The sequence below is a fragment of the Pituophis catenifer genome, unplaced genomic scaffold (assembly GCF_029215685.1).
Source record: "Pituophis catenifer annectens isolate HBS135680 unplaced genomic scaffold, rPitCat1.0.hap2 SCAF_1, whole genome shotgun sequence".
NCBI lineage: Eukaryota > Metazoa > Chordata > Lepidosauria > Squamata > Colubridae > Pituophis > Pituophis catenifer.
In genome coordinates this window covers 282,412,681-282,427,876 of record NW_027256881.1, presented here as the reverse complement: position 1 = coordinate 282,427,876, position 15,196 = coordinate 282,412,681, and the positions used below count along the sequence as shown (strand labels likewise).

The following is a 15,196-nucleotide window of genomic DNA, read 5'->3' as shown; positions in this document are numbered from 1 at the left end:
GCTAAAGCAAAAAGGACAACTCGGGAGTAAGGCCAAGAGATGATTGGCCCCTCCCATAAGGCTTAAAAGACCAGCAATGGCTCTTGGGTTCTTTGTAGGAAAACAACATTGATAGATTTGCATTTATCTTCGGCTTCTGAACTTTTGCCAAGAAAAGCCTTTGGCAGGTTGCCTAATTAGACCAAGGTTGGTGATAAGGCTGAAGAATTGTGTTATGAAGAATTTGTTTTGAATTAGTTTGGACTACACTGAGAATGAGTTAATTCTTAGCTGTTCTAATAAAGTGTTTGTTTTCAAACTGATTGTGTCTGATAATACCTACTTGGGCCTGGGTCACAACAGAATGGGACTCCGAAGGAAACTGATAACCAGTGCTTGTGGAATAGCAGTGTTAACATGGGCCACCCAGAATGCATATCTATGCAACTGCATTTGTGCCAACTAATGCTTCCAAATACTCAAGGGTAGCCCCACTTAGAGCCCATTGCAATAGTCCAAGTTTAAGATGTCCTGGGCTTGAGTGACTGCAGGGACTTCCAATCCAGAAAAGGATGTAACTGGTGCATTACACAACCTTGTGCAAAGGCTCTCCTAACCACAATTGCCACCTGCTCTTTGAGCAGGAGTTAAAGCGTCCAAGAGAACCTCTACCTGCCAATCTCCATCCCCCACCTCTCATTTTGATTTCCTGCACTCTGCTGCTGCTGCCCTCCATAGATGATCTACACTAGTTTTTTTCTCAGTTTTGACCACATGACTGCTGAGCTGCTGCAACCAGGCATAAGTACATTTCATTCCACACCAACCTTAACTTTGAACCATCACTGAACAAATGGTCCTTAATTTAGGACTATTTATAGCAGTTAAAGAGATTGGGGGAAAGGGACAAGCCTTTTATAAGGGTGGGAAACATCCCATGCAATCCTCAGATATATTGTCTACTTAAAAGGCAAACAAAATTAGGTTTATTGAGCACCTTAGTGGATGTTCAAAAAAGATAGACCTATTCATTAATATTGTAGACGCAATATATTTGAAGGTACATTTATCAGTTATGATTTTAACCTAGTTTTTCATAGTTACAACAGAACTAAATGTTAATGTGCTGTTGAATTGTATTTCTGTGCCCAAACCCAGCAAACCTCATTATAACTTTGCGAGCTATGCAAACTCTGATGCTCGCTCGCATCCTTACAAGTTAGCTATGTCTCGGGTATTCGATCTGATAGCAAGGCAAACTGTATACAGCTAGTCCTCGACTTACGACCACAATTGAGCCCAACATTTCTTTTGTTAAGTGCGACATTTGTTCAGTGAGCTTTGCCCCATTTTACGACCTTTCTTGCCCTGGTTGTTAAGTGAATCACTGCAGTTGATAAGTTAGTAACATGGTTGTTAAAGCGAATTAGGTTTCCCCATTGATTTTGCTTGTCAAAAGGTTGTAAAAGGGGATCACGTGACCCTTGGACCGGAGGTGGGTTCTACTTAACCTTTACTACCGGTTCGAAATGGGGCCGCGCACGCAGAAGCTTCTGTGCATGCGCAGAAGCGTTCTGATGACGTCAGGGTCAGTGGGCGGAGCCTCCCGTTGGTTTTACTACCGGTTCTGTAGAACCAGTGCGAACTGGGAGCAACCCACCACTGCCTGGGACACAGCCACGGTCATAAGTATGAACCAGTTCCCAAGCATCTGTATTTTGATCACAGCAGCACGGAGATGCTACAAAGGTTGTAAGTGTGAAAAATGGTCATAAGTGACTTTATTCAGTGCCGTCGCAACTTTGAACGGTCGCTACATGAGCTGTTGTAAGTCGAGGACTACCTGTATGTTCGCCGTCCTTTAGAAGTCTTTGTAAAGCGAACATAAGCCAAGGGACTTCCTACTTCGCTGCCCAAACGACCGGTCAACTGCTTGTCCGCCCCCCCCCCTTTGTTATTATCTCGGTCAATTGTTGGTCCGCGTCCACATATAAATCGACCGTGTTGTAGCCTCAACGCGGTTCTGTCTTTGGAGTATCCTCTGAGCGAGCCCGCGACACTCAAATCGGGCTCATCGCGTTGTTTTTGTTCTTTTTCCAGGATGGGTCATGAGATCGACAGCCCCAAACTGCAGACATTCCGCTCCGGCGTTTCCTCCTCGGTTTCAGCGCTTGAAACGGGCCACTTTGTCGCCCACCCGAAAGGAGCCGGAGCCGAGGAGATCCTGTGGCGCAAGCAGCCCAAGGCGCCCCTCCCCATTTCCTCTGCTCTTGCCAAGCGGGCAGGCCTTTCCCTCCCTCCCCTCCGCCCCACGTCCCCCAAAGAACGGCCGGGCGGGGTCGGGCGGCAGCGCTGCTTCCCTCGCCGATAGGGGTGCTCTTGGTGGAGCGCTTGAGCAGCGGCTGAGGAGCAAGCGGGGTGATGTGGAGCCGGGATTCGGACGGCCAAAACGGCGCCGTTTCTCCCCGGGGTCCGAGAGGTCATGGCGAACGTCAAAGTAGCTGTGCGAGTCCGGCCCCTCAGCAAAAGGTGAGGCAGCGGCTGAGGAGTGGAAAAGGGGAAGCCTCGAACGCGTGGACTTGCGTCCACACGTGCTTGCCCAAGTGAGAAAAGCTCCGCTCGCGTGCTCTGCGCAGCTGCGCCCTTTTCTCCTCCGAGCTTTAGTTAGCGGAGGTTTGCTAGGCTTGACTTGCGCTCCTTCCACGAAGTGTGTTTGTGTTGATATGAAAGTGGTTGCCCGCGCGTTTTGCTCCTCTTTGGGGAACGTGAGAAGTGAGGAGAGTCGTGCTGGATTGCAAGGAGGTCGGGACTGTCCCTAAAGTGTAGCGTGCAGAAGAGAGAATTAATTACACTACACGGCGTGACCAAACAAGGCAAGCCTGCTTTTGGCTAGGAAAACGTGCAAAGGCTGTAAGAGCTAAGCAGAACTTCATGTTCAACCCTGAGCTACAAATAGTCTCTTCTTTCGCTACTTTTTTAAGAAATGCAAGGCACTTTCTGCAGCTGCTTTCTAGTAATATTGAATATATTCCCCCCCCCCCCAAAATTGTTGAAGATGTGTAACCTATGCTTCGTTTATATGGAATACTTTTTAACTATGTTTATGGTGGTACCCTGAATCAAATGAGTGCTGTGTGTAAACTCAATCCGTGTGATTAGTGGTCAAATGGGTTGGGAGAACCCAGAAAATTGGGTTTTGTTTTTTTTATTATTTGATTTATATGCCGCCCTTCTCCAGAGACTCAGGGCGGCTTACAATGCGTTAAGCAATAGCCTTCATCCTTTTGTATATTTATACAAAGTCAGCTTATTGCCCCCACAATCTGGGTCCTCATTTTACCTACCTTTGAAAGGATGGAAGGCTGAGTCAATCTTGAGCCTTGGCGAGATTCGAACCTGCAGTAATTGCAGGCAGCTGGTCTTAATAACCAGCTTAATAACAGGGTGCCTTAGACCACTGTACTACCAAGGCTCTTTTTGGCTACAGTAAACCATGATTGAATTAACTATCAATGTATTATGTGAAAGCAATCATATCCTCCTTGGGGGATTTGTCATTGAAATCAGGATTATTAATTATGATTTCAGGCTAAACTAATTTAGATGTATTTTGAAGGAAGATATGAAAAATCTTTCCAAGTTACAGTTTATGGACACAATAAATATCCTTGTTATTTGTGAAGATCCAGATCCTTAAAGACTGTATTTCCATTTTTTTAAAAATGAGAAAAATGTGATTCTTCCATCTTCCTTTGCTTGAATGAATGTTTTGTGAAATGGGTCACATGTGTCAGTTTGAAACTGGGTGCTACTCATCAGCTTCCCAGTCTCTGCCCTATTCAGTACATTTTTGTTGCTAATTATTTTATGTCACTGAGTACCATGCTTTTATAAGTACTGCCCTTATTTTTGAATACAGATAGACCTTGGCTTACAACAGTTCATTTAGTAACCGTTCAAAGTTACAACGGCATTGAAAAAAGTGACTTATGACCGGTTTTCACACTTACAACCGTTGCAGCATCCCCATGGTCATGTGATCAAAATTCAGATGCTTGGCAACTGACTCATATTTATGACTGTTGCAGTGTCCCATTCATGTGATCACTTTTTCCAACCCTCTGACAAGCAAAGTCAATGGGGCAGCAAGGTTCACTTAACAACCGTGTTAGTAATGTAACAACTGCAGTGATTCACTTAACTAAGACAAGAAAGATTGTAAAATGGGGAAAAAATCCCTTAACTGTCTCACTGAGCAACATAAATGTTGGGTTCAATTGTGGACGTAAGTCAAGGACTACCTGTACAGTACTTATCTAGACTTTGTTTGTTACTGTCAAAGTATTCAAAAAGCAACTAGTCTTTTTTTCATATAGCCTGAACAATGTCAGAATCCTTTGTTCTAGCACTCACTTCTGCTGAACAGATTCAGTACTAGAGTGAATTATCTCATCTGTTTCTTTTATTTAGTAATGAAAGACCTTATTTTTCAATTTAAACTGTATCTAATTTGAGGTTTACCTTACAATGAGTCATTTAACCCTCTATAATTTTCCTACCTGATCATCTTTTCCTGCTTTGTGGCTTGAGCTTCATTATTAAGTAATTCCACATATCCTCAAGCTTGATGCTTATCTATTACTGAACAATAATTTTGATTTACAAAATTACAGTACTGCAAATTCAGCTCCCATAACTATTGGCTATAGTCGCTGCATGAACATGTGTGTATAATAAAATAATTAAGAGCATGTGTATTTTGGGGGAGGATAGAAGAAAGAAAACTTTGGAATTGTACAAAATCTGTGTGACAAATAATCCCTCCTCTGGAGAAGAGGGAATAATAAAAAAGTGAAACAGATGCAGTCTATGTACTGTCAGGTCTTTGTTTTGGGTGCAGCTCAATGGCTACATCATGTTTTCTGACATTTGGCCATTATAAATAACTTTCCACTGTTATAGGCAAGATAGTCTCTCAGCCTTGCAGTGTTATGTTGACATTCTAAGGCAGTTAAGCTTTAATTGGCAGAAACAAAGAAACATCTTAAGAAACATCTTAAAATACTTATTTTTGTTGATTTTTATGTGCAGAATTTCAGCAGTACAACTTTCTAAGCACTATACTTTCAGTTATTGCATGTATTGCCTTAGGCTTTCATAAGGAGAATAAACAAATACAAATAAAAGAATAGCTTGAAGCTTCTTCAGAGAGAGAAACGTCCTACATCTCCAGCTGTGCTCATGTAAGTGTTTACACCACTCTAGTTGGGGAATTCTGGGAATCAAAGTCCACACATCTGACAGCTGCCAAGTTTGAAAAACAATGAATTGCTTATTTCTGGTTTACTGACTAAATTATAGTTGGCTGGGTCCCTACAACACATTGAAAATGGATTATATGTTTTATAAACCTTGACGGAAGATTCACAGAAGACACTAAAACAAGCCGCAACTTAGGTTGTTATGTGAACCCAGCCATAATTTGTGCCGGGGCAGGCTAAGTGAAATATCTGGTATTTTTCTGTAAACTATGGTTTATATGTCGGTTTGTGTGAACATATAAAAATTAAAGCTAGTAAAGAGGAATCGACAATTTCCAGATTAGATGAAAACATTAAAGAGATATTCTGACTCTCGGGGCTGGGAAAAGAACAGTAAAAAGTCTTTTGGCTTGAAAGGGTGGGAGAAAGTAGATTTAAGGGATTTAAGGATTTGATTCCAGGCGACAGACAAACAGACATGTCTTTTTTGTTGCCTGCAATAATGCAGTTTGAATCTTTAGGCCAAATCTCTGAAACTTCAACTATTATTATTGTTACTGTATGTGGGGTTGACTATTTTCATCCTGTGAAAATAGGATGTATTAGTAAGAATGATGAAATGGCTGTGTACAGTGTACACAGAACATTGGACGGCAGTAAAGATTATTGAAAGTTCACTTTCTTCTATCCAGCACATAGCATATAAAGGATGCTTGATCAGGGTCCGCAGTATTGCCTGGGACCCTACCAGAAGTGGTATTCAGCCGCTTCGTACTGGTTCAGGTGAACCGGTAGCAGAAATCGTGGGTGGGCCTGTCCGGTAGTGGAAACCGCCCACCTGCCCCGGCACTATGCTATACTATTTAGGCATGTTTTTGAGGTTGGGCGCATGCGTGGAAGGCGTGCGAGCAAGCAGAATGCATGCACAGAACGCCGGGCACATGCACGGAAAGCATACACATGAAGCGAGCATGTGCGCACGGGGCAAACTGGTGGTAAGAATATTGGAAACCCACTGCTGGATGCGACATATCCTCTCTATGGCTGATTTTCTTTGTTACCTTCTGGGAGGAGGCTTCCCAGTATCTGAAGCAGAACAACTACATTCTGTAATAGCTTTATACCATATAGTATCAACCTTATTAACTCTCAAAACTTTTTCCGCTATGTATTTTAAATGATCTGTGATTAATATATATGTATGATTGTGTGTATATATATTGCATATATGTATATGTATGTGCATGTGTGTGTATGTATATGTATATATATTTCTTTTGAGAATGGACATCATAATTTCATTTTTTAATTTGTGACACAAAAAAGTAACAATAAAGGTTCGTCCATCCATCCATCCCTCCATTCCTCCATCCATCCATCCATCCATCCATCCATCCATCTATCTATCTTTCTATGATGATGTGAGCCATGCCCTCTGCATCTTTTTCAAAATGCCTTACTGGTTCTGCTTTCATGAATTATGATTAGGGGAACCCCAGGGTTTGTAATAGTCTGACCCAACTTTGATTTGTTTAAAAATATGAACATTTTCATGCATACACAAAGCCTAGTATTCATTTATCAGTGTGGCATTTGGGTCTTGCCAGATGGCACTCCTTTTAATAGGTGGGACTTGCTAAATGCCTCTTGTGCTGGACCTGACGTAGTGGGTAGATATAACTGGGAAGAGGCGCTTCCTCTAATAATTCAACCCATGCCACATAGGGCTTAATAGGTCATTACCACCACCTTGAGTTGAATCCAGAAGTAAACTGGCAACCAACGGAGCTTGTGGAACAGAGATTCAAGATGCACTAATTGAGGAATGCATATAACTGTCAAAGCTGCTTTATTTTGCACAAGCTGCAGTTTTCATATGCTGTTCAAGGAAAACCCCACCTAGAAGATTACAATAATCCATTTGGGAGATAATCAGAGTGTAGGTGACTGAATGCTCACTGATCCAACAAATGGATGGAACTGACATACAACACAAAGTTCTGCAAAGACCTTCCTGGCCAAGACTGCCATCTGATCTTCAAACAAAAGTGATAAGTCCAGAGGGACCTCTAAATTGCACAGAGATCTAATTTGGGTAGTGACATCCCATTTAGTACCAAAGATGGTAAGTTTTGAGAACCCAAAGGTCTCGAGACCCAGAGCCACTCAGTCTTGATAGAATTTAATCTTTGGTTCCCTATTCAAACTCCCATAATTTCCAAACACTGTTAAAAGCATCACAAAATTTGCCAGAAGCAGCGGTGATACTCCACCCATGGCAATGGATGATCTTACCCATCAACTTCACATAGATGTTAAGCAGGAGTGGAAAGAATACCAATCCTTGTGGAACTGTGGAAACCACGTCCAAGGGCAGAAATTCTCACTCCTGGTTAACACCAACTGGAATTTGCACCAGAGGAAGGAGGAGAACGGTACATTGCTACCCACACACAACCCCTACAGTTGATGTAGGAGAATACAATGATTGATTATATTGAAAGCCATCAAGAAAAAGCAAGGGTCTATTCTATGTACTTCCCCCCCCCCCACTGTTCACACCAGAGGTCATCCAAAGCACAATCAATTCTGGTTCAGTACCATGCCCAGGTTTGAAACTAGACTGAACAAAGTCCACATAATCTGCTTTTCCCAGGATTCTCTAAAACTCTTGGTGACCACCTTCTCAACAACCTTCCCCCAAAAAGGAAAAGTTGAATACTGAATGAATATTGCCCAGTATGGTTGGGTGTAGTGATGGGTTTTTTTTAAGGAGAGGTGCTACCCAACTCCTCCTCAAGGGAAGAGTTCACCACCATCAAAACCCAACCACTTGTCACCTCCCAGGGGGGCTTTACCAAGCAAGAGGCACATAGCTTTAATAAACAGGTGGCCAAGCTCACAGTCCTGACTGCTTTATCCAGGCCCAAAAGGATTTTAAGAAACTTTGAAAAATGTAAATTGATGAATGTAAGTGAAGGATGGATTTTTTTCTTAGTCTTAGGGTTTATTAAGAGTGAGTCCTTCTGCTGTATAAAATTGGCTTCCTCATTACTGGTTACGTGAAGGGCATATTGCAGACAGGGGATTGGCAGATTCCTTTGATTTTATTTCCCTACCCTCTACTTGGATGTCTGCACCCACCAATAATCCTCCATAATAAGGGTTGAGGAAGAGCAAGGATTTGACAGGCAGGGGTCAAGCGACGTGTCAAAACTCACTCCTGGATTTATGTTAGCATTTTGTGTGGAAGAGTAGATGAAGGGTAAGGGAGAAGAAGTTCCTTTACCTGTCTTCTCTTCAGCTTGGAGTCAGCTGCTGCAACAGAGAGATATGACAGCACTCACTTGTCATGTCTCTTGGAACTGCTTTCTTGTTCTTTGGTGTTTCTTCAGTGTCTTTCCCATCTCTGAAGGATTCAAAATAGGTTAATGAGGATATATGTTTTGTCTTCAAGTCAGTCTTGATTCCTAAGAACTGCTTGGTTAACAGAACTGCTTCCTACAGTTTTCCTGGCAGCATTTTTGGAAGCCGCTTGGCATGTCTTCCTCCTAGGACTGTGATGGCGAACCTATGGCACGCGTGCCACAGGTGGCTCGCGGAGTCATATCTGTGGGCACGTGAGCATTGCCCTAGCTCAGCTCCAGCCCGCATGCGTGCGCTGGCCAGCTGACTTTTGGGCCTTTCAGGCCCACTGGAAATCAGGAAACAGGTTGTTTCTGGCCTCCAGAGGGCCTCCGGGGGAGTGGGGAAGGCTGTTTTCGCCCTCCCCAGGCTCCTAGAAAGCCTCTGGAGCCTGGGGAGGGCAAAAAATGGGCCTACCGGGCCCACCATGCCATCACCTGCCAAAAGTGGGGTCACACGGGGGTCACACGTGCATGCATGGGGGGGCGGGGTGCATTGAATTATGGGTGTGGGCACATGTGCACGCGACCCCCCCATGTTCCCCCTGCTTTTGGCATGCGATGGCAAAAAGGTTAGCCATCACTGTCCTAGGACCTAGAGAGAGTGACTAGCCCCGAATCACCCATCTGGCTTTGTAGCTAAGATAGGATCAGAGCCCCCAATCTCTCCAGTTTTAGCCTTCCAACCCTACACCAAACTGGCCCTCAGGATGGGGAGTATAAGGCACAGTTTCTCTTTGCAAAATGCCTTGTTTTAAAATGACTGCAAATAGACGTCTAGTGTATCCTTTACTGCCGTTGGTGCAACCCACCCAGCCACTGGGCAGTGTAGAGCGGTGAGCTCTTTCTGCTGGAAGGAAACCAACATGAACAGTGGCAGAGGAAAATGCCCGGGAAGGGAAGGGGTGTGCCACTGTGCCTCTACCAGCCTAAAGTGGTTCATAGATGCTGGGCTGACCTATGACATACAGCCACCTGTTATTATTGTTTAAGTGTTAGTTGTATGCTTAGACTGTGGATTGGTCCAACTGAACTAACAAACAGGGTAAGTCAGTTTGATGACTCTGTTTGTCCTTTTTAAACTAGCTACTTTTGATGCTTACATTGTAACATGCAGAAACGTGTGGAAAGAAGTTCCCACAAGTACTTTCAAGTGCTGTTCCTCTAAATGAGATTTTAAAGTTGCCATATTTGGCTTTTAATTTAAAAAAAAACCCTTATGCTTTAATTGTTGTTTGTTCTCATATTTACAGAGAGCATGCAGAAGGAAGAGCAATAATTGTAGAAATTGAAGATAGAGTGGCAACAGTAAAAAAAGTAAAGGTAAGTTTGCTACGCTTGGCAAAATATAATAGCCACATGATGATTGTTCAAATATAATCAGTGTTGTAGGGATGAAAGAATATTGTTCGGTATAGAGGTAGACTCTATACCCATGATGGCGAATCTATGGCATGTGTGCCACAGGTGCACCCAGAGCCATATCTGTGCCACGCAAGCATTGCTCTAGCTCAGCTCCAGCGCGCATGTGTGTACCGGTCAGCTGATTTTCGGGCCTTCCGGACCCATCGGAAGTCTGGAAATGGGCTGTTTCCTGCCTCCAGAGGGCCTCTGGGTGGTGGTGGTGGGTAAGGCCGTTTTCGCCCTCCCCAGGCTCCAAGAGAGCCTCTGGAGTCTGGGGAGGGTGAACAATGGGCCTACCGGACCCACCATGCCATCGCGTGCCAAAAGCAGGGGGAGCGTGGAGAGGTCGCGCCCGCATGTGTGGGCGCATTTAATTATGGGTGTGGGCACATGCATGCATGACCCCCCTGCACGCACCCCACTTTTGGCACAGGACGGCAAAAAGGTTAGCCATCACTGCTCTATACAATGGTAGTTCCTTTGTTTTCTATCACCTTGGATCTCTACATATCAAATACAAAGTATTTCCTAAGCTTCCAGAGCAAGCTTTGAGTTTTACTAGACTATCGGAGAGACATGGAGTATTTTATCCCTATTTTATCACTAGGCTAATTGGATGTAACTTCACTTGGAGTGGAAACATGTGGATTCAGCTCACCATTCTTAGATGAAACTCATCAAGTGAACCTGAGCCTGCCACAAATTTATACTTTGCAGAAGGATTAAAGAAAGGAGTCCCTGCGGATTTTACTTCACTTGTCTTTACTGACTATAGGGGGCAGTGCTCATCTCTGTTTCAAGAGCCGTTGAGCCAGCACTGCCTGAAGATGTTTCTGCGGTCATGTGGCCAACATGATGTTACAGAGTGCTGTTACCTTCCCACAGAAGTGATATCTATTTATCTACTCTCATTTGCATGCTTTTGAACTGTTAGATAGGCAGAAGCTGGGGCAAGAACGGGAACTCACCCCATTGCCCAGTGCTCAAGTCTCGAACCTGGACTGGCAGCTTTCCAGCCGACAAGCTCAGTGTCTTAACCGTTGAGCCATTGCACTGCATTTCAGGATGATTATGGGTGAGAAAATAATATATCTCACATGTCATTTAACAATTCTGGAAGGAAAGGGGAAATATGAATATAGTATAATATATAAACTGTCTACTTGGAAAAGAAGCATACGAGTTTTATTTTTTCCAGACTTATCTACAGAATCCAGAGTCTGCTCATTTAACACCCTGAAATGTAATTTTCAGCAATGCAACTAAAAATAGAAATTCTTATATTTTTCCCCTTCATTATTTCTTCTTGATATTCTGTGACTATTTCTTAAACTGATATTCCTTAGAATGATTATGAAATCTCTAGCTGCATTTTTCACAAAAGCTTAAAATTCAAAGACTAATTCTTGAATGTAGTAAATATTTTGTGATGTTTTGTTTAGAAAGTGTGCAGATTCAAATGCTGAATCTGAGCACTGATTAGAATCTGAAAAGAAACCAGTGCCAAGAAAAACTAAAGACAATTCAATACAAAATGCTAAAAGAGTTTTAATTCTCCGTCTGGACAAAGTCAGACATAACAATGAGGGGGAAGGGAGGTAATAGAATCACTTCATTTTTTTTAAAAAAAATTGTGTATTGTATGGAAAATCTGTAGAAGTCAAAAATAAAATAGGAAGGAAATGCAAAAGTGGAGGGTGAGAAAAGCTTAAATTGGCAGACCTTCTCTGCTCCATTTAGAAAAGGAGTAAACATGTTTGAAACCTTAAAATAAATACTAAATTGATCTCCTTTTATATCCAAAGTTGCTCTATTATTTTGCATTTCAGCTGTACTGAAATCTTTTATTCTTTCAGGATAGTAACATAAGCACACAAGCAAATACAGAATTGGTGGGTTTTTTTAAACTTTTTCCTGTCTTGCTTTTGATAGTCGTCTAATATGATAGCAGCTATTTTCTGGGAAACTTAACAAAAATGTGTATTGAATTGCAGCTAACATCCTTGTGGACTGACTAGCTATAAGAGACTGCATCCTTTCCTTTTTGGAGATTCTTGAAGGCTTCCTTTATAGGCATGGGAAACAGAGCTGGTTTTTTTCCAGACATTGGGACTCCTGAATGCTACTGTACTCTCTTAGTCAAAAAGTAAAATGGGCCAAAATCAGTTTCTGTTGGCAATATATCTTACAATTCAGAAGACACATAAGTGAATTATAGGGTTACCATGATTACTGTGGGAATTCTACAGGACAGATGCTTCCTATTTCTTGCTCGGTCTTTGTATCTGCTTGCCTGCCTGATTATTTTAGGCAATTTGCTTAAGATAATTAGTGTTTGAAGCATCTTAGGAAGCAGTTTGGCAGAGATCAAAGAACTAGATAAGTAATTTCCTTGTTTTAAATTCTTTCCGGAGTTGGGCTAGTTCACCCATTCTAGGAGGAGGACAGTAGATAGTGTTCCATGTCTTTTTAGGAAGTTCAGAAGATCAATTGCCTGTTTCTTACAGTGGGTTGTGAAGTGGATAGCATATTGCTTAGAAATATTACTTTTTGCCAATGAAGCTGATGTTATACATATTCTGCTGATAGCAACCCTGTAAACCTGAAATGATTTTTAGACTATTAACCCATCATAGATATGAAGATTAGTTGTACCTAATAGAACTTAATGAAGACAATTACATAGTTTCAATCTTGAAATAACTTTTTTCCCTCTCTCTTCTTTCCTAGTTAGCAAGCTTAAAGGGAGGGAGCCAAGAATGTTATATCGGTCTGCATGCAGGTGTGTTTGTATGTGTACCTTTGAGTCAGTGCTGCCTCTTGGCAACTGCCTGGATTAGTCTTTGCAGTTTTCTTGGCAATTTTTTTCAGAAGTGGTTTGCCATTTTGTCCTTCCTAGGACTGAGAGAAAGTGAATGGCCCATGGTCACCCTGCTGGCTCTGTGCCTAAGACAAGACTAGAACTCAAGATCTCCTGGTTTCTGTCCCAGTTACCTTATCTGTCTGTATTGTGGCTGTTAAAAATATAGCATCTTCATGTTTCTTAGGATTGTTAGAAGCTTTGCTTGTGTAGCATGCTATTGTGGAGTTTAGCAATAGGCAGCTATTAAAATGCATGCGATTTATTATTCACAAATAATCCTTGATATTATAATTGGTTTCTTTGACTGGGAGAATCTAGCCTCATAATACTCACATTCTACTAAAAGAATTACCCCATGCCAACAACGTCAGAAAATAGTTTCAGCTCTACAATATTTATAGGAGCCTAGCATACACATGCAGTGCTCAAAGTTTTCTTGTCCAAGATCCAAATTCAGCTCCTCTTTGGCATCCTTTTGGGTTCTTGTAGCTCATTTTTTTCCCTTGAAAGAGTTCAATCTAAGTTCTTGAGGTTTATCTTCCAAGTATGCTGCTATGTTCCAAACGTGGTGTTTTGCCATGAATCCAGCAAAAGTCCAAAATAGAAACTTCTTCCTGGATTGTATCCTCTCGAACTGGAGTTGGCTTATTTTTTTCCAACTAGCTTGGTCCCTTTAATTACATCTGACAGCTTCCAGCACTGGACAAGCCATAAAAAAATTAAAATCGTACTGTTTCTCATAGGCAGTCATCATCCTTATGGGCTACATACCGTATTTTTCGGACTATAAAATGCACCTATAAGACACACCTACCTTTTTGGGGGAGGAAAACAAGAAAAGAAAAAAATCTGCCTTTGCCCATTCGCCACCACCCGTTTGCCGCCACCGCGGCCCATTTGCCACGGCCCATTTGCCATGGCCCGTTTGCCACTGCTGCGGCCTGTTCACAGCCCATTTGTCATCATCCATTCTCCACCTGTTTGCCGCCACCGTGGCCCATTTGGCACGGCCCGTTTGGTGCAGCCCATTTGCTGTGGCCTGTTCACTGCTGCTGCGGCCCATTTGACATGGCCTGTTCACTGCGGCATATTCACCGCCACCGTAGTCCGTTCGGTGTGGCCCTTTTGCCACTGGCACGGCCCATTTGCCACAGCCCATTTGCCACGGACTGTTCACCACCACTGCAGTCCATTCACTGCCACCCATTCACTGCTGTCATGGCCCGTTCGCCGCAGCCTATTCGCCGCTGCCAATCCCTGTCACCTGGAACCGGCCAAAAAAGTGACACATGGAGGCCAGAAATGCAATGCACGGAGCCCGAAAACAGCCAAAGGGTTGGGGCCGGTGGGTGGGTGGGGCTTCGGCAACATTCGGCGTATGAGACGCACCACAATTTTCACCCACTTTTAGGGGGAGAAAAAGTGCATTTTATACTCCGAAAAGTACGGTACATACAGTAGCTGATCTTAAACAACGTGACATCAACTTAGAGGAACATCTGACGGCTGTAACCAGGGGGACCTTTTATCAGGTTCGCCTGATTTGCCAGTTGCGGCCCTTTCTTGATCGGGATTCCCTGTGCACAATCACTCACGCCCTCGTCACCTCTCGCCTTGACTACTGCAATGCTCTCTACATGGGGCTCCCCTTGAGGGGCACCCGGAGGCTCCAGCTGGTCCAGAACGCAGCAGTGCGGGTAGTGATGGGAGCAGCATGGCGCTCCCATGTAACACCGCTCCTGCGCGAGCTGCACTGGTTCCCGGTGGTCTTCCGGGTGCGCTTCAAGGTGTTGGTTATCACCTTCAAAGCGCTCCATGGCATAGGGCCTAGCTATCTTCGAGACCGCCTGCTGCTACCAACGACCTCCCAGCGACCCGTGCGCTCCCACAGAGAGGGCTTCCTCAGGGTGCCATCAGCCAAACAATGTAGGCTGGTGACCCCCAGGGGGAGAGCCTTCTCTGTGGGGGCACCTACCCTCTGGAATCAGCTGCCCCCAGAGATAAGGAGAATCCAAGACCTCAGTGCCTTCCGCCGTGCCCTTAAAACCCACTTTTTCCAGCAAGCCAGGCTGGCTTAGGAAGAAATTTTTTAAAATTTTTAAATGTTTAATTGGTTTGTGGTTTTTTAAATTTTGGGCCAAATTTATATAGATTTTAATTGTTTTTAATATTTGTATTTCATGTTTTTAATTCTGGCTGTGCACTGCCCTGAGTCCTCAGGGAGAAGGGCGGTATATAAATTGAAAATAAATAAATAAATAAATAAAAGCTATAATCAGATTTGT

General features: G+C 43.3%; 1 protein-coding gene across 1 annotated transcript in view; it reads left to right on the top strand.

Moving 5' to 3' along the window:
• Positions 1 to 2,461: 2,461 nt before the first annotated feature.
• Positions 2,462 to 15,196, top strand: part of STARD9 (StAR related lipid transfer domain containing 9) — a 93,691-nt gene continuing 80,956 nt past the window's right edge. The window contains exons 1-2 of the mRNA XM_070935743.1: positions 2,462 to 2,508; positions 9,898 to 9,967. Of these exons, the coding sequence (XP_070791844.1) occupies positions 2,462 to 2,508; positions 9,898 to 9,967 (117 nt within the window). The remainder of the gene's footprint in view (positions 2,509 to 9,897; positions 9,968 to 15,196) is intronic.